Source organism: Littorina saxatilis, linkage group LG16 (assembly GCF_037325665.1).
Source record: "Littorina saxatilis isolate snail1 linkage group LG16, US_GU_Lsax_2.0, whole genome shotgun sequence".
In the NCBI taxonomy this organism is placed as follows: domain Eukaryota; kingdom Metazoa; phylum Mollusca; class Gastropoda; order Littorinimorpha; family Littorinidae; genus Littorina; species Littorina saxatilis.
In genome coordinates, this window is record NC_090260.1 from 32,170,987 (window position 1) to 32,196,461 (window position 25,475).

Here is a 25,475-nt window from a genome sequence, read left to right on the forward strand (position 1 = left end):
ACGCACACAAACCCAGACACACACACTGACACGCACACAAACCCAGACACACACACACACTGACACTGACACGCACACGAACCCAGACACACATACACACACACCCACATACACACACACTGACACGCACACACCCCCCACACACACACACACTGGCACACACACACACGGCACACACACTGACACACATCGGCGTACTCGCACACGTACTCACTTATACACCCTCGAGCCTCTAAACCGAAAAACCCGAACACATCTGAAATGAACACACACACACACACACACACACTACACACAGTACATCTACACACGCACACAAACAAACACATGAAACACACTCACGTGCTCAGGCTCTTTTTCTCTCTCACACACACATACACTTAGCCTACTGTTGCACACACACACACACACACACAGTCTGAGAATTCACCCCACAGCCTGGGCATGCCGCGACCAAGGGTAGGGCGGATGGTGGCGAGAGAGGTGAAGGGACGGGGAATGTTTACAGTGCCGTGTGCTTGGCTGTGAGCAGTGCCCGCCAGTGTTTAGCTCAGGCACCGTCGCGGCAGACGCGCCTTAGTTCTATGCACGAAAATGCAGCGCGCTATTCTAGCCATCTGGCCAACTGTCGTCCTCATCTCTAAGGCAGACCGACACCAAGAGGTGTAAGTTACACCTGCCTTCAGGCTCAGGCATTTTCAAACGCTCGACTGAAGACAACCTAAGGAAGGATCTAACACACACACACTCACACACACACACACACACACACACACACACACACACACACACACACACACATCTCTCATTGTACGAAACTTAAAATGTGCAGTTTTTTTTCAGTTCAGAATGTGACGTTTCTTTGATATGATCCGCGGGGCTAATTCGGAAGTGTGCAAACTGTTTCTGTTCCCAGGTCCCCTTTCCGGGATGACACTACATTGGGGTGTGCACGTTAAAGATCCCGCGATTGACAAAAGGGTCTTTCCTGGCAAAATTGTATTGGCATAGATAAAAAAAAAAATCCACCAAAATACCCGTGTGACTTGGAATAATAGGCCGTGAAAAGTAGGATATGCGCCGAAATGGCTGCGATCTGCTGGTCGATGTGAATGCGTGATGTATTGTGTAAAAAATTCCATCTCACACGGCATAAAATTAATAGAACCCTGCGCCTTGAGTCCGAGTCAGGAGATACGAGCGCGATATAAGACTTCATACAACGACTAGTACTGTGACGCCAAAACAAGCCACCCGTCACTCTTTCTCCACACCCCACCCCCCTCCCTTCCTCAGGGAGGACAGCGGCAAAGGAAGCTGAGATATCCACCTTTGAACAAAAGAATGTGGGGACGTTGTACCGATGTAAAGGTTGCTTCTGACCGACCAGACTGATTGGCCGTGAGCAGGATCTTCAGAAGGAAAGAAATTTCAGTGGCTTTGGAGAATCAATGGCGTCCACCTGCAGCGTACAACAGGGCTTCATCACGTAATTCGTGGATTGATTTGGTTTTGAACTGATGCTATTTGTGAAGAAAAACCAAGTGCTTGCAAACAGAACCTGAAATCCAACGCATTCCTTACTAACTGTCTTCTTTGCCTGCTGGTTACTCCGAGTACACTTTTCGTACGAGAAAAAAACGTCCCCAAGGCACGAACAAATTACTCCCTCCACGAAATTTTTACTCCCCATTTTTTTAAATTCCAATACAAATTTCGTACGCGAAAATGGGATGCGGGCGAAGGGATAATGCCAATATGTGATCTCGCGCAAACGAATGTCGCGCTACCCTCAGTCCACCCCTTCCACCACCAAGACTAACAGGGGACAAGGGGGTAAAAGTTTTGTACACCTGGCATGGGAAGTTAAATTGCTCGTGTTAGGGTGGAGTAATTTATTCGTTATTTATTCGTCAGGAGAGTAACATTTTTGTACGAAATGTTTACTCGGAACTCACCTGTCGTGGGGAGTAATTTTCTCGTGTCATTCGTTTGCGCGAGATCACATATTGGCATTATCCCTTCGCCCGCATCCCATTTTCGCCAACGAAATTTTTACTGGAAGTAAACACAATGGCGAGTAAACATTTCGTAGAGGGAGTAACTTATTCGTGCCTTGGGGGAGTACTTTTTTTCGTAAAAGGAGTAACATCATAGTTTCGTACGTAATTTTGACTCCGGAGTAAAAATCTCGTGGGAGTAATTTTCTCGTGTTACACCGGGAGTAAGCCGGATTAAGTGTTGCTTCACTATGTCAGCAACACTTGCGGGACCTGGCCCGAACCTAAATGTCAGGTTCAGGACCCATATCATATGCAACGCTGTGACATATATTCAACTCAACTCAACTCAACTCAACTCAAATTTATTAATCCATATGGAAATTATGTTGTAACAATACTCATTTCCAATCAAAAGAATAAGAATGCATACTAAACACAGTCTCACTAACGCAAACAGTCATCCGTCAAGTCAAGTCTGCCAACTCACAACTCACTCACACAACAACAGCAACAGCAATACAAATTAACAAAAACCATAATTCCAATAACAAAAAGACGTCCAAGAGTCCACCTCCACATCCACGCACACACAAGGTTTACAAAGCACCACATGTCGACTAGAACACCGCACATTTGGGCTACGGTAATACAGTTACTAAAAATACATACATTACAGATAACCCAGCAACAGAGTACAGTAATAATTATGACAGAGAAACATGATAGAGGCCTCTAACATGTGATTGGTTGAAAGCATGGATAGCTCTGGGAACAAAAGAATTGCGGAAACGTGACGTTCTAGCAACCATAGCCCTCAGTCTATTTTGCTTACTTTAAAAAAAAACCCACCCCAGTGAGTCATAAATTAGAATAAAAATAATGCTTTAGTAACTTCCTAATCTCATACTTTTGGGGAACTTATGAATGGTGTAAACACCTCAGGCACATTGATAGCCGTAGTGGCCGTTACCCTACCAAAGGGACCTAACTTTGCCATTTTCACTCCTACAATAATATCGTTGTTGTTTCCCTTTAGTGATTGTGTGTCACCGTGTGTTACCCACTCCACAGGTAAATTTCATTTCTGGTCAAGAAACCGTCACGAATTTTAGTCGCCAGTCTGCCTAATTACAGCGGGGTTCAGTGTAAATCAGAAAATAGATGATCGCAAACACAGTTAGCGAGCTTTTTGAAACTGTGTCACATGTCACTTGCAACACTGTTGCTGACTTCTTGTCTGTCGTGCCGATGGCAATGTCTGAGGCCTTGTAAGGGAAGTGTGTAGCGAACATTGCTCTGTGGCTGAGTGACAACAAAGCGGCGCTTTAAGAAATTGGGTTAAAAATTGACAATTTAGGACTACAGAATATCAGGTAATGAATTAATCAAAATACTTCGCCCATACAGAAATTTTTGTTCCATTTTATGATGCGTCGACATGTCCCTGAATATTTTACTTGTTTTGATATCCCATTATGGGCCTCAAAGCGAGTCGCACGCACCGAGTTCAAGGCCGCCTGTCACTTCCGTCATGGGGCAAGCAGTGGTCGTGCCGATCGTCGCAAACTTTGTGTTGACACTGAAATATTTCTCGTAATTACACGGAACTAGGCAAAATATTGGAGAAGGGTTTACAACCAGGTAAGTCTACGTGTTATCGTGTGTTCTTTTCTAGTTGTTAGGGCTCTTCGATCGAGTTGTGCGAACTTTTGGTAGTGAAACCACTGAAGCGGTAACTGGCTGGTCGCACAGAAAATGGGCGTGCAGTGTCGCGCAGCGTAGCGGTATGTCCTGTTTGGAATGTCGTCTTTCTTGAGTGTAGGCACGTGATATTACGACCTCTGTACGTGAACAGGTACGCGGGGCTTTATTCTCTTCGGTTTTTATCGGGTTTCGGTGCGCCGTTAGTAGAGAAGCAGTGCGCTGAAATGCGATCGTGTGTGTGTGGTTTGCTGTGCGTGCATGTTTCCCCTTTGCGGGCGATGTAGGGCAGACGACATGTTGGTGTGTCGCACGTGTCTGAACGAGGTGCGCGTGACTGCTGCGTGCGCGGCCACGTCACAGCCGCCTATTTTCGTCTGATGCTTTGGAATGCGGTCGTTTGTTGTTCTTAAAATGTAGGTTAAAGCAAGAAGGTGTCAGTGCTGCTTTGAAAACGGCTGAAAGTGCACGTGTTACTGTATTTTTAAGGGTGATTTCTCTCTTGTGGTTTTGCTTGTGCTGACAAAATTAAAATGCAAAAATAAATAAAAGAAGACAGAGAAAAGAATCAACCAGAAAAATCTTGTTCATGCTGATGACATGGTTGTTAGGCCAAAAAAAAAAAAATAGCTGTGGTTACGGTAACATAGCCAAAAAAAATAGGGTAGGAAGGTAGGCAATCACTTTTTTTTTTAAAACTTTTTTTTCTAATGTGTACAACAAATTAAACCTACTTGACAGGAAAATAAGTGTGCGACTCGAGCGCTGTTGCTTTCATTGCGTTTTCTGCACTCGTTTTTTTTTAGTTTTTTTTCTTTTTTTGACAAATGTAATAAAAAGTTATTGGGTCGGGCCCTAAAAATAGGGTAGGTCGGGTTACCGTAACCACACCTATTAAAAATGCTATTTTTTTTGTAGGCCTTAGTTTTCTCTCACTTGTCTGAGTATTTGACACCACCATGCCTTCGTTTGTTTCCCCCCCCCCCCCCCCCCCCTTTTTTTTTTTTTCCCAAAAAAGTAATTGCCTATACATTGGACATGAATTGGTTTATACGATTCAAGTTTTTATGCCCTCACGGCTTTTGATGTATGCGTGTTTAGATGGTATCAGCCATCTGCACTTATGGTAGAATGACCAAGATCTTTAACGTGCCATTGTGGCGACACGGGGGTGGGAGATGGATACCGTCTCTGGGTCTGCACATAAAGTTGACCCGTGTCCGGCCCGGCCCGGATTCGAACCAGCAACCTTTCGATCACAAGTCTACCACCTGAGCTACCCGGGCCCCCCCCCCCCTTGTTTTTTTTTCCCTCCATCCCCCCCCCCCCCCCTCTTTTATGAATGTGTATCACTTTTAGTCTAGTATGCCTATGCCCATGACATCATCCAACCACTTCTCTCCCCTTTCATTCATTTCCGTTCCTAGAGTTCCTTCCCTTTTTTACGTGTTTCCCCTCCATTTTCTTTCAAACCTTGTTCGTTCCGTGTTACGTCTGCTTTTTGTTGTCTTTTGTGTTCTTGTTTTTCCTGATGAAGCTTCCATAAGCGAAAATTTGTACCGTCTTGTCTCGTTCTTGTATCGGTGAGTACAGTATTCCTTTGTTTTTTAACCACAAGAATAGATTATTACAACACCCCCTGAAAAAACCCAAAACAAACCAAAAGCTAAAAAATAAATAAATAAAAAAAACCCACACGTGACAATAAAGTAAATCCACAAGAACAACAACAACAGTGAATATATAATATGCAAAGAATGAACAGAAAGTGTGTTTGTTCACCTGTCTTTCTCTAGTCTAACCCTATTTAAAAGTATTGACCTAATTTATATTTGACTTGGAAGATTTTTTTGTAACTTAAAAAAAACACTGTCAAAATTTTAATCAATGAACAAATCATTGCCATTGTCAAGCCATCTTCTCTCAACCTATTACAGTTACTGTGTTAGGCCAAAAAAAAAAAATGCTTTGGTTACGGTTTCCCGACCGACCCTAACTTTTTGGGCCGACCCTAAACTTTTTTTTTGGTCCTAAAGCTAAAAATAAAATGAACCAAACACATACATACACACAAAAAAAACCACACACACACACAAAAACCCACCGAAAACGACAACACCACGGCACAGAGAAAACATCGATCGCCGGCGAGCAGACAACAACAAGCCCGACAAGGGACACCACTCCGCTTTTTACAACTCCCATATCCAAGGGAAGTCAGTCTCGTGCGTTCGTTCGTTGCGCGAACGTAAAAAGATGTCGTCTGCATTTGCAATCGTATTCGGAAAGTGCGTTCATATCGAACAAACACGACTGATAAGTCGGTACTCGAAGAGTGCAACCTTGGTGGACATTTTTCATGATTTTCATCCAACTTTGGACGGCAAACTGTTCGGGATAAAATGTGTTGGGTCGACGAAAATAAGTGCCGAGCCCGAAGACTCTTTCGAACTGGACTTTGGCATGACTCTCGAAAACTATTTTTATCATTTCAAGAGGGACCAACCAAAACAAAAACAAAAAAACAAAAAAAGTTTAATCGACCTACCTACCCTATTTTTTTTGGCCATGAAACCGTAACCAAAGCATTTTTTTTTTTTGGCCTTAGAATGTATGGCGTCTATCTATTACTTCAAGTTTTACTTTGATTGCCATTTTCAGTGTTGTTCTCCGGTAATTTACACATACTTTTTTGATTTACATATTGTTCTGACCCCAGGCCGGTCGAATTTTCAAAGTTTTGACACACTGGATGTCTTTTGTCATAACAGCAGGAAATTTAGACCGATACAGTGGAACCCCCCTTTTAAGACCCCCCCAATTTAAGACTTTCTCCCTTTTTTCAGACTTTTTGTTCTTAGCCTTTCTAAATGTACCCCCATTTTAAGACTCCCTCCTTTTTAAGACCTGATTTTCTCAGATTTTTGGAGGTCTTAAAAGGGGGGGTTCCACTGTATATATATAATTTTGAATCCGGTCCAACTTGCCTATTGTCTCCTGTTTCTCGGAACAACATTGCAATTGGTACATTGTACATGCTTATAATTACTTGATGTGGAATAGAACTCTATTCCACTTAAACAGAATATTGGATGTATACAGTAATTTTTTAGCACCGCCTGATGCTAACATCACGTAAAATTGCACAATTATGTCGAGCTTACCTGAGTAAGAGAAGTCTAAAATTGTAGTTTTATTCACAACAAGAAATAGGGGAACGGGATTTCACCTACTTTTGGTTTACTACGATGTTGAAACATCATGCGTCGCTTTGAAAATACGGCCATGGATTTGAAAATTCAGTTTGAAAAAACCACAAATCTTTGTTTCAAATGAGTTGACGAGGCAAAAAACACTTGAGCTATTTCCCCTGCATGTTGGTGAAGAGTAACTTTTCTTGTCAAGTCTGCAAAATTGAGTTTTGTCTTTTTATGACTCATAATTTTTTTGAAGGGTCAACAAATTAAAGTTCTAGGGTTGGGAAGGAAAAACGGGGCCATTCGGGGAATACGGAACATTTAGACCCCCTGTTTTGAAAATACATGTATAGAACACCCCCTTTTTAAGACCCTCGTCTAGTTTTCAGATTAATTGTTTGTTAAAAGCATATTATTATTAGCTCAGGCGGTAGCTCAGTTGGTAGAGCACTGGACTTGTGATCGGAAGGTCGCAGGTTCGAATTCGGGCCGGGACGGACACGGGTCAACTTTACGTGCAGACCCAGAGACGGAAGCCATGTCCCACCCCCGTGTCATCACAATGGCACGTAAAAGACCTTGGTCATTCTGCCATAAGTGCAGGTGGCTGAATACACCTAAACACGCAGACACCTGGGTAGCGCGACTCCGTTGCTGCTAGCTTTCCACTGGGAGGAAGCGACCCGAATTTCCCAGCGATGGGACAATAAAGTAATGAAAATGAAATGAAAATGAAATATAAACTTAAAGTCCGTTTTCAAACTCCCATCCTTTTATGACATGCTTTCTCAGATTTTGAAGGTCTTTGTTAAAAAGTGGGGGGGGGGGGGGTCCTTTGTAGTGTCAGTGGCCTGTTCTTTTCTCATAATTTCAGACTGTCATTCTCTTATGCACACTAAATAATGTAGGCCTAAATTTACACTTGATACAGGTTTTTGTTGCCACACTCAATTTAGCATTCCTGAACGTCAGAAGAATCATGTTTATTCATGTGATCATACATTTTGTGACATCGATAATGGGGTTGACTGTGGGTGGTATTGTTGCTGCTGGTTTTGAGTGTTCATGAGATACGACATCGATGAAAGCAAAAATAAAAAAATAACAACACCTCAAAATGTCTCTTCTTCAGTTTCTCTTCCCCTTCGAAAGTTAAATTTCTGACATCAAAATTGAGAAAGTTTGAGAAGACGTCACCAGGTAAATACTGACGCCATGTAAAACTAAAAGTTCTGTCTCCTGAGGAAATATACAAAGGGTTTTTAGATTGAAGTTTGTCTTGATTCACATGATCGGGGCAGAAACTGCTGCAATGTTCAAAACAATTTTAGTGATAGTGATACAAATATTATTTGAACAATTATCGTGAACAGCTTTTCCTCTTTGAGTTTGAGTAACTAATACAGTAATATGAAATTGATATGCTACAGTTGAATGCATTCAAACTGCAATTGATGAAGGTTGTAAAGTGGCACCTTTTACTTAAAGTTAAAGTCACACACGCGATTCAATCGTTGAGATTCAATCGCGCGATTCAATCTTGAGCCGATTGCACATCACATCGTAGGCCATTGACACGTCACACGACGAACGATTGACTAACGATTAACGAACGATAACTCCACGCGAGCGGGGCGGAAGTGATGTGTCACAGTGAACGGGACGGCAAACGCGCTTTGCGAGAGCAGACGCTAATGTTCGAACATCGCTCTACCTTTCTGAAAAAATACCTTTCAGCATTACACCTTTGCGAGAAATAAAGTTCCCAGACAGTTGCAATAATGGTTCCCGACCACTGTACACGCCTAAAACGTCTCCTTTATATCTGAGTAAGAAACTATTCTTCCAACAAGTTTTGAATCGACAAAGAGGCGCTGTCCGCCATTTTTTATGTCACGGCGTGAAGGCCGCAATGACGCGTTCTGATTGGGTCTGCCCCTGCGATTGACTTACGACTGGGTCGCAAAAATAGAACAAGTTCTAAAGCTCAAAGCTACGAGGGAATCGCATGAGACTGAGTCGCAGACTTGTCGTAGTTATTTTCCACAACTCGGTCGCCCGTGTGACAGGGTAAATCTCACAATTGAATCTAAAAAAGACCTTAAAAAAAAGAGAAAATCAGGTCGGAGAATCAGAGAAAACAGGGTCTTAATGTGTGTTAGTATTTTTAGAAAGACAACTTGTCGGGGATCAGTGTTTGTAATTTTTGAGTTTCAAATATCAAGTAGAAAATTTGATTTGTAAATATAAGGAATAAAAAAAATAAAAAAGTCTTAAAAGGGAGGGATTCTCACTTGGGGGGGGGGGGGGGAGGGGAGGGGAGGGGGGAGGGGGGGGGGGGGGGGTCTGTCTATCTTTTACTTTGATTGCCATTTTCAGTGTTGTTCCCAGGCCTCGGTCTTCGGTGATTTACGCATACTATTTGATCGACGCATATTTGTTCTGACCCAGGCCAGTAGAATTTGGAGGGGCTGGATGGTGGCACAAGTCAATTGATAGTACCACACGAAGGTCAAGGGTCTTGAAAGGGGGGGGGGGGGGGGTTCCACTGTACCACGATTATAATTTTCTCAATGTTGTTTTTAGATCCTGATCGGCTCCCAGGATGGTGTCCATGGCGGATGAGGAGGGGAGACTGGTGCTGGTGGGAGTGGACGCGACCTACTGTGTGGTGGACGAGGTCGACACCACCGCTTCCCTCAGCGACAGCTTCCTTCGAGAGGTTAGTAGTATTCACTCACTGCAGACACTTTATGTTTGGGATCCCCCCTTCCTCCCCTCTCTTACTGCCCTCCGTCCCCTCCCCCGCCTCCTCCCCCTCTTCCCTTCTCCCCCTCCAAATTCCCCATGCTGCCCCACCCCCTAATCGAATCTGCCCTCCCTTCCCCCTCACTTTAAATAGCATATTGTTGTTTTGTTGAAGTGGTTTGTTGCGCTAATATTAAACTGTTGGAAGTCTCTCACTAATGTCAGTTTTAAAGCATTTGGTTTGGTAGAGCACTGAACTTATGATCCTTTGGTTACAACTTAGTGGTTCAAATCCAGGCCGGGACAGTTATGGGTCGACTTATTGTGATGACTCAGAGACGGTATTCATCTTCTACCCCTGTGTTACCGCCATGGCTTGGAATTGTTAAGCTCTTAAGGATAAGGATAAGATTTTATATAGTCCTGTGAGGTTACCCTCATGGAAATTCGGGCTGCTTTCTCCCTGGGGAAAGCGAGCTGCCATACAGTATACGGGGCTACCCATATTTTTTTCTTTTTCCTGCATGCGTGTATTCATGTTTCCAAGCCCTGAGACTTTCTCTGTGAACTTGGGTTCTTTATCGTGCGCATGCATGCACACGGGGGTGTTCGGACACCGAGGAGAGTCTGCACAAAGTTGACTCTGGAAAATAAAACCCACGCCGATAGCGACAACTGGTTTTGAAGCCAGCGCCACTACCGACTGAGCTATTTCCCCGCCCATTCTGCCAGACATGCAGGTAGCTGATATAGCACCTAAACATGGCGATGCACACATCTGGGTAGCGCAACTCTTGTTGCTGCAATGAGCGCTTCTGGGGTGATAACGCGAGACAACTCCTGTGATCTTGCCGCGGGGTTCCGCCTGTTACCATTGTCTTTTTACCGTATAAATAAAATGCACGACTTACACACGAACTGTTACCAAAGCGACATGCTATTTGGGACCAATGCACGTTTGTTTTTTTCCTTTCTCGTGTGATCTTGCCGCGAGGTTCCGCCTGTTACCAGCCGAAAGAAAGAAGGGGCATAACCTTACCAGAACCGCCCATTTTCCAGCAATGGAATGATACAATAATGAAATGAAATTAAAGCATGTCCTCCATTCCACATTTCCAATTTGTGCTAAGCTGTTTCATTGCTTTTTGTTTAAAGATCATGAAATGAGGATGCAGTGCTATGTATGAATATTTTTTATTCATTCATTGTGTCAATGTGTATTCTGTTACAATACAGAATTCTTCATTTATTTACTTTCTGATTGTTCTTGTACTTTTTAGTAGAGTGCTGTTCTATGCATTTAAAGATACATTTCTTACAGTTGATGATTTATTGTGCATTTTGTTGACTGTGGGTTAAAGTTTTAAATTGGCAGTAAAAAAAGAAACAAACCTTTTTGACTCACATGCGAAGCAAAAGTGAGTCTATGTACTCACCCGAGTCGTCCGTCCGTCCGTCCGTCCGTCCGTCCGTCCGTCCGTCCGTCCGGACGTCCGTCCGGAAAACTTTAACGTTGGATATTTCTTGGACACTATTCAGTCTATCAGTACCAAATTTGGCAAGATGGTGTATGATGACAAGGCCCCAAAAAACATACATAGCATCTTGACCTTGCTTCAAGGTCAAGGTCGCAGGGGCCATAAATGTTGCCTAAAAAACAGCTATTTTACACATTTTTCCCATTTTCTCTGAAGTTTTTGAGATTGAATACCTCACCTATATATGATATATAGGGCAAAGTAAGCCCCATCTTTTGATACCAGTTTGGTTTACCTTGCTTCAAGGTCAAGGTCACAGGAGCTCTTCAAAGTTGGATTGTATACATATTTTGAAGTGACCTTGACCCTGAACTATGGAAGATAACTGTTTCAAACTTAAAAATTATGTGGGGCACATGTTATGCTTTCATCATAAGACACATTTGGTCACATATGATCAAGGTCAAGGTCACTTTGACCCTTATGAAATGTGACCAAAATAAGGTAGTGAACCACTAAAAGTGACCATATCTCATGGTAGAAAGAGCCAATAAGCACCATTGTACTTCCTATGTCTTGAATTAACAGCTTTGTGTTGCATGACCTTGGATGACCTTGACCTTGGGTCAAGGTCACATGTATTTTGGTAGGAAAAATGTGTAAAGCATGTGAGTCGTATGGGCTTTGCCCTTCTTGTTTCTTTCTTTGTCTCTTTGGCTATGAAATATGCTTTATGGAAATAGACAAAAAGTAGCAGTAGCAGATGCCCTTCTTTCAATTGCTAATTGCTCATTTGGTTTAAGTGTTGGGGTAGGCATTCGTTAAGCAGAAACTTAAGAATATTTTTTTTTTTACCTTTTAGACTGTAGATAATGCCAAAACAGAATTGGATGAAACAACAGCAGTAGCACTGCCAGTTATATGAAAACTTATGCATGTCTTGCAGTTGATCGTTTTCTTCCTCTGGTCAATCGCTAGATGGTCAAGCTGCAGTTGTTAGTTTTGTTTTTCGTTCACTAGCTGTCGAATTGATGCACTGGTGGAAAAAAAAACTTAACGATTTTATTTCTGTATACTTTCTAGGCCATAGAAGACGCTCAGACAGAAGCAAACGAAGAGGCAGCAGCCAGCGATACTGAAAATGAACTCGATGACCCCTACCTTCAAGAGGCCATCAAGAACACAGCCAAAAATGTCATTGCGACCACAGACTTACTGCTGCGGGGTAAAATTCGTCTGAAGGATCGGAAGAAATGTACGCACAGCAAGAATCACGAACTAGAAACAGCTGAAGTTGAAGAAGATAACGGCAGTATTGCTGACGAGAATGGTGAAACAGACGAAGACGTGAAACCCACTGCTTTGCTCGGACAGTCCAGTTCCACTCTACTGCGTGCAGCGTTGTTAAGTCGACCAGTCAGCCTTCGAGAGCCCAATATACCAGGACCGTTAAACTTCTGCCCCACGCAAGACATTGAGGAAAACCCCAACATTGCCGACGCAGAAGGGACCGCGGACACAGAAGAAAGGGGAAGCAACTCAGCTCAAGCTAATTCAAACGTCAAATCTAAATCAAAACGGCAAGGATCGAGGCGAAAGCCGTCCGCTCCAAAGAGAGTTCGGCTCCTGAAACCCAACTTATCAGAACCGTTTTCCGACGAATCGACTTCCGCTGCGGTGCAAGTCTTTGTGGCTGCTGAGGAGGAGAAGAAGACAAATCTTTGCGAGGAGAAGAAGGAGGAGGGGGTAGAGGAGGAGGGGGATAAGCCAAAAGCAAAGCCAAAACGCTTAAGAGAGAAGCCGTACCAGTGCGGTATATGCTCGCGTTGGTTTGGCTGCAAGAGTCACGTCGTGGAACACATGCGTACACACACAGGTAAGACAACTGACCTTTTTTTAATTTTTTTTTATTTTAGGAAATCGATGATTACAAGTGATGGTGCAGGACAAAAATAGTACAACAGTAAGGACAGCAAGATCAGGAGGACTCAGTATGATAAGGCAAAAAAAAAAAAAAAAAAGAATTATTTCCAAAAATGTGTGTAGGTCAGTAACTTTTTTTTCCTGGATTTAAGTGAGTTTTTTCTGTATACAGACGCATATGCGTTTTCATTGGCTGGAAGAAAAGAAGGATGATTTCTTTCCAGTTAAACCTAAAGGTTACAAGGTAGAGAACCAGCAGTAAGGCCAAGTAGTTTTTACCGTTTTTTGTTGATCTACAAACGGTGTCACATATGTCTTGTACTTGTAGTAGTGTTGTTGCAAGCCTAAGAAGACAATAGGTCATCTGCACCTCCCTAAAAAACAATAATAGGTCCAAATGTCCTGGCTTTAAAAAAAACAATAGGTCCAAATTACCATGCCGTAGTAGTACTATATTGATGAACTTTCCGCTTTTTGAGCCGTTTTTGGTAAATAGGTACACCGGCTGGATCGGGTATTTCCGTAAACGCAGCCTCGAGTGTCAATGACGACAAACACGGACTCAGCACCGAGTGCATTTTCACTCGTAGTGAACATGAGCATTTTGATCGGGGTTTGTTTTCCGACTTTGCAACGCCCATTCCATTCATTGCTGACCTTGTACGAATATGTATCGGTCAGTTGACCACCAAAACTTAAAAACTATCGGTCCAACGACCGGACAAGGCTAGGTCCAATGCGTCAAATCAGAAAGGAATGCGTCGAAGACCGAGGCCTGGCAACAACACTGTTGTAGTTGTGTGCGACTGCGAGTGTGTATGTGTTGCCTGTGCATGCTTGCGTGCATGCATGTGTGAGTGATGTTCCCAGAGGAGCACAGTAGGTCAGTTGGACCTGGATTAAATTATATGTACAGGTCTAGGTGTCCTGGCTAAGACTTCCCACATGTCAAAAGTATGACACGGTTAAACGGCCAGGGTCAGAACAATGCCTCAGATCAAGAAAAGTATGCGCCAGTGACAAAAGACTTGAGTCCTGGTAAGGCCCAAAAATTGTTTGTCTGTTTACGGTAACATAGGCAAAAAAAATAGGGTCGGTAGGTCGGGATTTTTTTTTCTCTCCAAAATACCATATTTTTAAGTTATTTTGCCAAAAAACAAAGACTTTTTTTCTTCTCCCAAATGCCAAATAAAAGTCTAGTAGCATTGCCACATCGCCCAGCGTCAACTGAGGACACAGTGAAAAAGCACTTTTTGTTCACTCTGAGTGAAAAATAATTGGCATAATAGATGTTTGTGAGTCACAAATTATGTATCAAATGAAAAAGGAATGAATAAAGAAATGATTCAAAAACAAAGTTTACTGTATGAAATTAATAAAAGATGTGTTGTGGAATATTTTGAGTGGGAAAGTGCGTGTTCGTCTTCACTGCTTCTCGCGGCCATTTTCGCGTCACTCTTAGCAGACGACCAGTTTATTTCAAACTGCTGGGAATACCGTAATTTTCATTGGAGGGCTGTGATATTTTGCAACCAATCAGAGAAAGCTTTACATCTTTCCCATACAGAAAACCGCGACCCACCGGACGCTACATCTCCGTCAGCATGACGGTGAATATTACTCGTGTGAGTTTCACTAAAATTTGGTCTGAAAACTTCCATCGGCATACACGGTTCAAATGCAGTTTATAAAACATTAACTTCTGTTTCATTTAAGCCAAAAATCAAAAGAATCGAGCGAGAAATGACTTATTCCCAACGATTATGCTGCGCAAAACTGGACCCGAAAAATGCGAAACTCGGCCGATCAAAAGCCTGAAGATGTTGCGATCTCGGCTCGCTCAAAGCAAAGTGATTTCGAACTAAAATGACCATATCTCGCGAACTACTGCACCGATTTGAATAAAACAAATTGCTATGTGCTCAGAATTTTGATCTCTTTAAAATGGTGTGTTTCTTGTCATTCAACCATCAATTTCAAAATTTCATGTCATTGCCACAGCAATCAGTCTATGTCCTACTAGCTTTGTCCTCAAATGACGCCCAAAATTTCTCAACTAAAATGACCATATCTCGAGAACTACTGCACCGATTTAAATAAAACAAATTGCTATGTGCTCAGAATTTTGATCTCTTTAAAATGGTGTGTTTCTTGTCATTCAACCATTCATTTCAAAATTTCATGTGTCATTGCTAAGTCTAGGGTTGCGCGAAAAAATAGGGTCCGTCGGGATACCGTAAACAGACTTTTTCTTTTTGGCCTAACAACACTGTTGTTTGTGTGTGTGTGTGTGTGTGTGTGTGTGTGTGTGTGTGTGTGTGTGTGTGTTTCTTTCTTTTTTTTTTTTAGTGTATGTGTTCATGCAAGTTTGTGAACTTGCGTGTGTGTCTGTCTGCATGTCAGTCTGTCTTTCTGTCTGTGCAAACGCGTGCATTCAATGATTCACTGCGTGTGTGTGTGTGTGCTTGCGAGCGTGTGTGGAAGCTTTGCTTTCTGTATTGCCTGACTACAATCAAATCCATCTTATGACTTCTACAGGCGAGAAGCCCTTCCAATGCACTCTGTGTGACAAGCGCTTTTCCCAGAAGTCCAACATCTATCAACACATGAACACGCACACCAAGGAACGCCCCTTCCGCTGCAACGACTGCGGCAAGGACTTCATGTACCGTGGCTCCCTCTACAAACACAAGCGACTGCACACGGGCGAGCGACCGTACACCTGCGGGGTGTGCTCGCGGCGTTTCACTCACGCTTCGCAGCTGTTCGAGCACCTCCGCACACACACTAACGAGCGTCCGTTCAAGTGCGGCGTGTGCGGTCGTGCGTTTGCTCACAGCGGCACCATGCACCGGCATCAGCGGAACCACTTCAGCCAGCTCAAGAAGGTCCGAAAGGTCAATCGTAGCGACGTCGAAGGTCAAGAAGATATGAAGGCTGATATTACCCTTGAAGGCTCCAAAGAGGTGAACCTGCAAGAAGATATCAACCACAACTTGGAATCGTACGTACCCCCAGTTGACGTGGCAGTGACTGCAGAGAAAACCAGCGTAACTGGAACGGCACGACAGAACGGAGAAAAATCTGCTCAAAATTCTCCTCCTGATTCGCTCACTGCGTCAGCAGACGCCAGCAAAGGTGAAGGCGACAGTATAGCAGATAGATTGAATAATAATGAAATTAGCTCAGCTGAGAGTGGCAAGAATGTGTCTGAACCTGCTGAAAAAGCTGCTGACCAAAATGGCAATGAAGTTAAAGTGAGTGAAGGGAACGGCACTTCTCAGTCTGAAGAGGACAAACTGACCAGTGATGGTTCCAACCAAAAGTCTTCCCCGGATCTTCTTGGACTATCTTCCGTCGATACGACAAACGAGAACACTTCTTCCGCGCCCACCTCCTCCACCAAACAGGCCTCGAACCCTCCAAAGAAATCTTCCAGGCGTAAATCAAAAACCCTCGACACGAACGGAACACCCACAGACAAACCCAAACGCACACGGATCGAAACTCCGGACAGGAAAGTCTTTTCGTGCGACTTGTGCGGTCACTGTTTCTGCCACAAAAGGTCAGTAAAGCGTCACAAGCAGGCCGTCCATCCAGAAGTTATCGGAGAGGACGGTCAAGTCATACCTACAGCAGATTCTGAAATGGCTGTATCGCCAGCTACGGAAGATACAGAGGACGAGATGGAATCGGAAAGCAAAGAGGTGTTGAGGGCTCAGTTGACCAGCGTTAGTCTCTTGAAATCACTCCTCACTATGACCCGCAACAGCTACAACAACAACGATGACAACAACAACAACAACAGTGAAGGTCACAGTGAAGCGGACTTAGCGGCACTCGGAGCCCGTCGGCTAGGCGAAGCTTCAGCTAATCTTCAGGCGATCGCTCAGCTGTGTTCTCAGAAAGAAACCGACGGTGGCGGCCTCACCCTTCCACAAGCTTTGCTCGATGGTTCTCTTTCCAGCGGACTTGTGAAGAGTTTACTCCAGGGCAAGGGGAATTCACTGTCGTCAGCAGCAGAAAATGGTCTGAACGTTCGCATCAAATCAGAACCCAGTTCGGATGATTACGTCATCGAGTCTCCCGCAAGCGCTGTGGTAGACTCAGGTGTAGGAGAGGAAATGGAGGATATGAGAACAGAGCTGAACAGCGGAGTTGCCCTGGGGTCAGGGAACGTGGCGGTGAAAACAGAACCTCTTGATAGTTCTGAATGTGCATAATCAAACACATGTTTTACAGTGGAACCCCCCTTTTAAGACCTCCAAAAATCTGAAAAAATCAGGTCTTAAATTTAGACGAGAGTTTTTAGGCCCAACAAAAAAAAAATAGTCTGTTTACGGTTTCCAATCTCCCAGGTCAACTTATGTGCAGACCTGCTAGTGACTTAACCCCCTTCGTGTGTACACGCAAGCACAAGACCAAGTGCGCACGGAAAAGATGAACAGAAAATCTGAAAAAAATTAAGGACTTGAAAGCGGAGAGTCTTGAATTAGGGGTTTCCACTGTACAAAAACTAAAGTGGACTCCCCTTTCTTCTTCTTCTTCTTCTGCGTTCATGGGCTGAAACTCCCACGTTCACTCATGTGTTTTTTTGTACGAGTGGGGGTTTACGTGTATGACCGTTTTTACCCCGCCATTTAGGCAGCCATACGCCGCTTTCGGAGGAAGCATGCTGGGTATTTTCGTGTTTCTATAACCCACCGAACTCTGACATGGATTACAGGATCTTTTCCGTGCGCATTTGGTCTTGTGCTTGCGTGTACACACGAAGGGGGATAAGGCACGAAGCAGGTCAGCACCTAAGTTGGCCTGGGAGATCGAAAAAATGTCCACCCTTAACCCACCAGGCAGCCGCGGCCGGGATTCGAACTCACGACCTTCCGATTAGGAGGCCGACGTCTTACCACTGCGCCACTTTGCCCGTCACTCCCTTTTCAAGACCCTCCCAAAATCTGAGAAAATCAGATCTTAAAAATGAGATTGTCTTAAGCTCGGGCGGGGATGTAGCTCAGTCGGTAGCGTGCTGGATTTGTATCCAGTTGGCCGCTGTCAGCGTGAGTTCGTCCCCACGTTCGGCGAGAGATTTATTTCTCAGAGTCAACTTTGTGTGCAGACTCTCCTCGGTGTCCGAACACCCACCCCCCCCCCCCCCCCCCCCCCCCCCGTGTGTACACGCAAGCACAAGACCAAGTGTGCACGAAAAAATCCTGTAATCCATGTCAGAGTTCGGTGGGTTATGGAAACACGAAAATACCCAGCATGCTTCCTCCAAAAACGGCGTATGGCTGCCTAAATGGCGGGGTAAAAAAACAGTCATTCACGTAAAATTCCACTCGTGCAAAAAAAAACACACGAGTGTACATGGGAGTTTCAGCCCACGAACGCAGAAGAAGAAGAAGAAGGGAGGGGCGGGGAGGGGTCTTGAACTATTTGTGAGGTTGTTTTTCCATTCTGCCTTATGAAAAGTGGACCACTCTTACCAAAGTCAGCCAGATTTTTTGTATGGTCATCTTGCCTCGATGAAGAGAAATTTGAATATACGGGACCAATGTCAATTTTTGTGTGTTATCATTGCATTCACTGATTCAGGTCTTTTCATGCCTAAGGGTTGTGCCTTGCATTCTACGTGCCTTTTTATATTTAGTCAAGTTTTGACTAAATATTTTAACGTAGAGGGGGGAATCGAGACGAGGGTCGTGGTGTATGTGTGTGTGTGTGTGTGTGTGTGTGTGTGTCTGTCTGTCTGTGTGTGTGTGTGTAGAGCGATTCAGACTAAACTACTGGACTGATCTTTATGAAATTTGACATGAGAGTTCCTGGGTATGAAATCCCCGAACGTTTTTTTCATTTTTTTGATAAATGTCTTTGATGACGTCATATCCGGCTTTTCGTGAAAGTTGAGGCGGCACTGTCACGCCCTCATTTTTCAACCAAATTGGTTGAAATTTTGGTCAAGTAATCTTCGACGAAGCCCGGGGTTCGGTATTGCATTTCAGCTTGGTGGCTTAAAAATTAATTAATGACTTTGGTCATTAAAAATCGGAAAATTGTAAAAAAAAATAAAAATTTATAAAACGCTCCAAATTTACGTTTATCTTATTTTCCATCATTTGCTGATTCCAAAAACATATAAATATGTTATATTCGGATTAAAAACAAGCTCTGAAAATTAAATATATAAAAATTATTATCAAAATTAAATTGTCCAAATCAATTTAAAAACACTTTCATCTTATTCCTTGTCGGTTCCTGATTCCAAAAACATATAGATATGATATGTTTGGATTAAAAACACGCTCAGAAAGTTAAAACAAAGAGAGGTACAGAAAAGCGTGCTATCCTTCTTAGCGCAACTACTACCCCGCTCTTCTTGTCAATTTCACTGCCTTTGCCATGAGCGGTGGCCTGACGATGCTACGAGTAAAATGGCATTGCGTTCAGTTTCATTCTGTGAGTTCGACAGCTACTTGACTAAATATTGTATTTTCGCCTTACGCGACTTGTTTCTTTTGAGTTTGTTAGCTTGGTTACTTAATGGTTTGCTTTGTTTTTAATTGAACTGTTGTTTTAAAGCTTGTCAAAGATTTTTACAACGAAATTGTACAGATGTGATTCACCTCTTGCCTTGTGGGGTTTTTTCTTTTCATATTTCATGGACATTTTTTTCTCTTTTTTTTTTTCAATGCAAAATAAAAATAAAAAGAAAGGATGTATTTAAGTCCATAAGATTGTACCCTGTATTTATCCACATGTATACATTTAACATTCCAAAAAAATGCTGCAGTTTTGAATCGATTTTCTATTTTCCTTTGTATCAAATGAATGGACTGATTTGTAAATTGTTGCAAAACGTTTTTAACGCTTTCTAATAGTAATACAGTAACACCTCCGTTTACAGCTCTCCCAAAATCTCAGAAAATTGGGCCTTGCAAGATGGAGGTAAATCTTAACCCTTACACTGGTGCAATTCTGTAACACATGTTACATAGCCACTGGTGAATTAACAGAGAGAAAAATAAAGAAAAACGGTCATATAGGTTTTCGCATCCATGGGAGGTAATCGGAACCGACCAAACAGACTGAGCCAGTAGCGCGACATATGTCGTGACAACCAGGTGACAGTATACGTAATGTAGCTCGACATATGTCGCGACAACCAGCCTAAGGGTTAAGACATTATGAAGAGAACATCTTTGACAGCACAAGTTCTTAAACCTGAGGAAGTCTTAAAGTACCACCGCGGGTTAGGGGGAAGAATTTACCCGATGCTCCCCAGCATGTCGTGGGAGGCGACTGGCGGATTCTGTTTCTCCTTTTGCCCTTGTTGGGTGTTTCTTGTATAGAATATGGTCAATGTTTGTAAAGATTTTGGTCAAGCAGTATGTAAGAAATGTTAAGTCCTTTGTACTGGAAGCTTGCATTCTCCCAGTAGGGTGATATATTGTACTACGTTGCGGGCCCCTGGAGCGATTTTTTGATTGGTGCTTTTGTGAACAAGGAACAATTAACAAGTGGCTCTATCCCATCTCCCCCCCCCCCCCCCCCCCCCCCCCCTTTCCCCGTCGCGATATAACCTGCGTGGTTGAAAACGGCGTTAAACACCAAATAAAGAAAGAAAGTCTTAAAATAGAGTGTCTTCCACTGTATATTACTTTTTATGCCTTTGAATGCTTGTTTGTGTCCTGATTTTAGAGATTTGTTCCTTTAACTTTACATCTTCTTCTTCTTCTTCTGCGTTCATGGGCTGAAACTCCCTGGTACACTCGTGTTTTTACATGAGTGGAGTTTTAGTTTACGTGCATGACCGTTTTAACCCCGCCATTTAGGTAACCATACGCCGCTTTCGAAGGAAGCATGCTGGGTATGTTCGTGTTTCTATAACCAACTGAACTCTGACATGGGTTACAGGATCTTGTCCGTGCGCACTTGGTCTTGTGCTTGCGTGTACACACGAAGGGGGATAAGGCACTAGCAGGTCTGCACATTAGTTGACCTGGGAGATCGGAAAATCTTTACGTCTAATTTTCACGTCAGACTAGTTATTTTTCAGTCGGAAAAAAGTGTAACCCTTTCATCTGCTTTTTAAACTGTTGGTCATTTTTGCTTGTTTGTGTATGTATGTTGTTTTCATTTGTTTTGTTTTGTTATTGTTTGTCTCTTGAAAAAAAAAAAAAAAAAAAAAAAAAACCCACTGATTTCTATGAAATCTGAAACAGATTGACTGTTAAGAGGCCCCCCGCGGATTAGGGGGAAGAATTTACCCGATGCTCCCCAGCATGTCGTAAAAGGTGACTAACGGATTCTGTTTCTCCTTTTACCCTTGTTAAATGTTTCTTGTACAGAATATAGTCAATTTTTGTAAAGAGTTTAGTCAAGCAGTATGTAAGAAATGTTAAGTCCTTTGTACTGGAAACGTGCATTCTCCCAGTAAGGTCATACATATATTGTACTACGTTGCAAGCCCCTGGAGCAATTTTTTGATTAGTGCTTTTATGAACAAGAAACAATTAACGAGTGGCTCTATCCCATCTCCCCCCTTTCCCCGTCACGATATAACCTTGAACGGTTGAAAACGACGTTAAACACCAAATAAAGAAAGAAAGAAAGTTTTTTGGACCAAGGGAAACGATCCATGGCATCTGTTGTCAATGCAGTAATCAATCTGCAAGGGTTAGGTCCCTTGGCATGATGACGATTCCTTACTGTCAAACATGTCTCTCTCCAGACATCATTATATCAGTTGCAGTAGTATTATTTAGCTAGGAGAAAACAAGGGAGGTATAAAAATAATGTCTCTGTGCTCAGGTAAAATGAGGGCTCCCATGTTTCGCTTTCAGTGAATTTGTGGAGTTACACAAAATAATGAAATGAGAAACTTTAAAAAAAAAAGGGCTCACATTTGACATCAGATTGCATTATTTTAAATGAAGTTTGAAAGTTTTCTGGACTTCCTTAGGATTTTACCAAAAAATTTTCAGTAATTGTTTTTTTTTTCCAGTGCAAATCCTGAAAGTGTTCAACTTTCTTTCAATCTTTCCTTTCATTTCTTCTCTGTTTTTCTATTATTTCTCTCGTCGCTTTTTTTGTTGAATTGATTTTTGTTTTGATACATTGTTTGAATTCGATTAGCAGATGGGCGCAGTGGCGTGGTGGTAAGACGTCGGCCTCCTAATCGGGAGGTCGTGGGTTCGAATCCCGGTCGCTGCCGCCTGGTGGGTTAAGAGTGGAGATTTTTCCGATCTCCCAGGTCAACTTATGTGCAGACCTGCTAGTGACTTAACCCCCTTTGTGTGTACACGCAAGCACAAGACCAAGTGCGCACGGAAAAGATCCTGTAATCCATGTCAGAGTTCAGTGGGTTATAGAAACACGAAAATACCCAGCATGCTTCCTCCGAAAGCGGCGTATGGCTGCCTAAATGGCGGGGTAAACACGGTCATACATGTAAAATTCCACTCGAGCAAAAAACAGCCCACGAACGCAGAAGAAGAAGAATTGGATTAGCATGGAGGTGAGAGTTTGATGAATGACTTTCATTTCATTTCTCATTTTTCATTTTCATTACTTTATTGTCCCATCGCTGGGAAATTCGGGTCGCTTCCTCCCAGTGGAAAGCTAGCAGCAACGGAGTCGCGCTACCCAGGTGTCTGCGTGTTTAGGTGTATTCAGCCACCTGCACTTATGTGCCATTGTGATGACACGGGGGTGGGACATGGCTTCCGTCTCTGGGTCTGCACATAAAGTTGACGCATCGAGGGCAAAAGACTGAGCATACTGCTGTTCAGGCAGAACAGTTGTTTTTTGTGTGTTTTATTGTATACCTGTTCAAGATTTGTTTTTAACATATGGTGGTGGGTTTGCTCAAGTGATTGTTATTTGACAGGGGTCAATTTGGTTACACTCTCACATGTGCTCATTGCGTGCATGTGCAAGTTTTATGATGACATTTAAGTGGGACCTTGAGAAAAGGGTGGAATTTTGTGTTGTGTTTTGTTAACCATGTCTTCTTTGCGCATAGTTTATTCTTTCTTCTTCTTCTTCAGCGTTCCAGAACGTTCTGGTTACGTGTGCGCTCGTTTGCCCATTTGGGTTCCCCACACTATACTCTGAGAGCATAGTCAGCTTCACTCCGCTTTCGTTGAGTAGGCGTGCTGGGTATTTTCGTGTTTCCATTACCCATGATTACAGGATGGTTTCCGTGCGCACTTGGTCTTGTGCTTGCGTGTACACACGAGGGGGGGTTAAGTCACTAGCAGGTCTGCACATAAGTTGACCTGGGAGATCGGAAAAATCTCCACTCTTAACTCACCAGGCGGCAGCGACTGGGATTCGAACTCAGACCTCCCGATTGGGAGGCCGACCTCTTACCACCAAGCCACTGCGCGCGTCGTTTATTCTTTCATATGGCGATCTTTAGAACTTTGTGTTATTAAGTTGATTTTTATGCTTTACCAGGTTAGATGATTTTTTTAAAAATAATAATTATTTCAGGCAAGTACTCTTTGCACAGTTTTAAATAAAGACCATGAATGTTCCAAAAATCCAAAAAATTCATATAGATGCTTGATGAGTTGATTAGATATATAACATTGCGTACTATAGATGCTTGATGAGTTGATTAGATATAACATTGCGTACAACATTGAACAATCATCAATCGTGAATGAATTGTACTTTTTATTTTTAAGGAAAACAGTGTCTTTTTTTTTTATCCAGGGTGTGCAAATTTCAAGTTGACATATCAAGACAAAAAGTTCTATATATGTTTTTATATGTGTGTGTGTAAATTACAAATTAAAACACAGCTTGGTTTTTATTTTATTTTATTTTATTTTATTGTTCAGCTGACAAAAACATTTAAAATTATTTAATTCTTTGGGAAATTTTTTTGTATCAGTCTATTTCTTTGAATTCTTTTTGATTTGATATGAGCTGTTATGGCGTGAACGATAACTTGGACGAGTAATAACATTTTAATTCTATTTTTTTACGGCGACAATGAACCTTGAGTACTAGGAAGAGAAATGGTTTTTATGTTGTTCTTGAACTAGGATGCCGGGTTTTAATCCTAAAGTACATAATTAGTAATATGGGGGGGGGGGGGGGTCCGACCGTAACATAAACAATTTTGTTCAGATGTTGTTCATTTTTTTAAGACAAAAAAAAGTGTGACATTCCATGTACGATAACATATCTTCAGGACAGACTAACATGCTCAGAACGCACTTAAGTGGTTACTTTTGTTATGATGATAATTATGAAGTTATAATTCTTCCAACAAAACTGCTGCTTAGGCTTATATATATCCTCTCTTAGATTAAGATCGGTTGCGATAAATTCATCCTTAGAAATGTGAATGGATATATCCCTTTTTTGTGTGTGAATTCAGGCCTGTTCAGAAATATTGTTAATGAGTGATTATATTACAACTGCAAATTCTTGTGCTGAACGCATTGCTCTTAAGGTTGGGAGATTGAAACATGAACAGGTGTATCTGGTGTATATTGAAACATGAACAGGTGTATCTGGTGTATATGATGCAGACCTGGGAACCCATACGATTTTGCCGTATTTTGTACGCATGATTGGACTATGATCAGTACGACCAGTGAGAAAAATTACAAGACTACTTTGCTTCACAAGCACACCAAGAAGCCGATCCAGTATTTTGACATATAAAACATTGGAAGAAGCGTTTGTTTTGAATGTATTGAAAACTTAATTCACGGTGCGACGGACGCGTGTGAAGCATGTTGAAACATGGATGTTCAAATGCGGTTTGGAGTACGCTCATTTTTCTGAAAATACACCAAGTTCCTAGGTCTGATGATGGTAGAAAGTTGAAGAATCCGGCTACAGTGTGCGATTACATGTATTAAGAGAGTAAGCTATTTTATTCCTTGAGGGTTGTATTCTGTTTCAGACTCACTTATGTGAGCTATTAATATGAGCAAAATAGGCCGTAGTGTAGTTTATGTGTTTTACTTTCAGTGAATTCTGATCGAATTTTGTACATGTGTATGGTTGAATAAAAAGATTTTTATTTGTAACCTGGACAAATACAATCGTGCCTTATCTTGTGTACATGCTGAATAGCATAAACCTAGTGAAAAACTTCCGTGTATTGACACTGTGTGTGTGTGTATACATGTGCATGTGCGTGTACATGCACAGAGGCGTGTGTGCGTACATGTGTGTGTGTGTGTGTGTGTGTGTGTGTGTGTGTGTGTGAACATTAAATTGTCATAGTTTTCACCGTTTTATCCTAAAGAATAACGATTTGCACACTTAAGTTTGAATACTAGATGTTAAGTCACATTAAAATGAAATCTGTCTTTTTTCCATTTTGATTACATTTTATTTTTATATTTTGTCAGCCTTCTTCAACTTTATGAATTCCTTCCGTTTCTTACTAATCTTTT

The 25,475-nt window shown here is 42.4% G+C and overlaps 1 protein-coding gene across 2 annotated transcripts in view; it reads left to right on the top strand.

Moving 5' to 3' along the window:
- The first annotated feature begins 3,535 nt into the window (after positions 1-3,535).
- The window catches only part of LOC138950849 (uncharacterized), a 22,802-nt gene continuing 862 nt past the window's right edge, over positions 3,536-25,475 (top strand). The window contains exons 1-5 of one of the 2 annotated variants that reach the window (XR_011450830.1): positions 3,536-3,644; positions 9,488-9,623; positions 12,211-13,003; positions 15,589-24,541; positions 24,573-25,475. The exon at positions 24,573-25,475 is cut by the window's right edge and continues 862 nt beyond it. Coding sequence is in view for 1 of the 2 variants with exons in the window: in XM_070322565.1 (XP_070178666.1) it covers positions 9,507-9,623; positions 12,211-13,003; positions 15,589-17,273 (2,595 nt within the window). In the remaining variant the exon portion in view is untranslated. Of the gene's footprint in view, positions 3,645-9,487; positions 9,624-12,210; positions 13,004-15,588 lie in introns of both variants that reach the window. The other variant, XM_070322565.1, reaches the window with a different exon arrangement.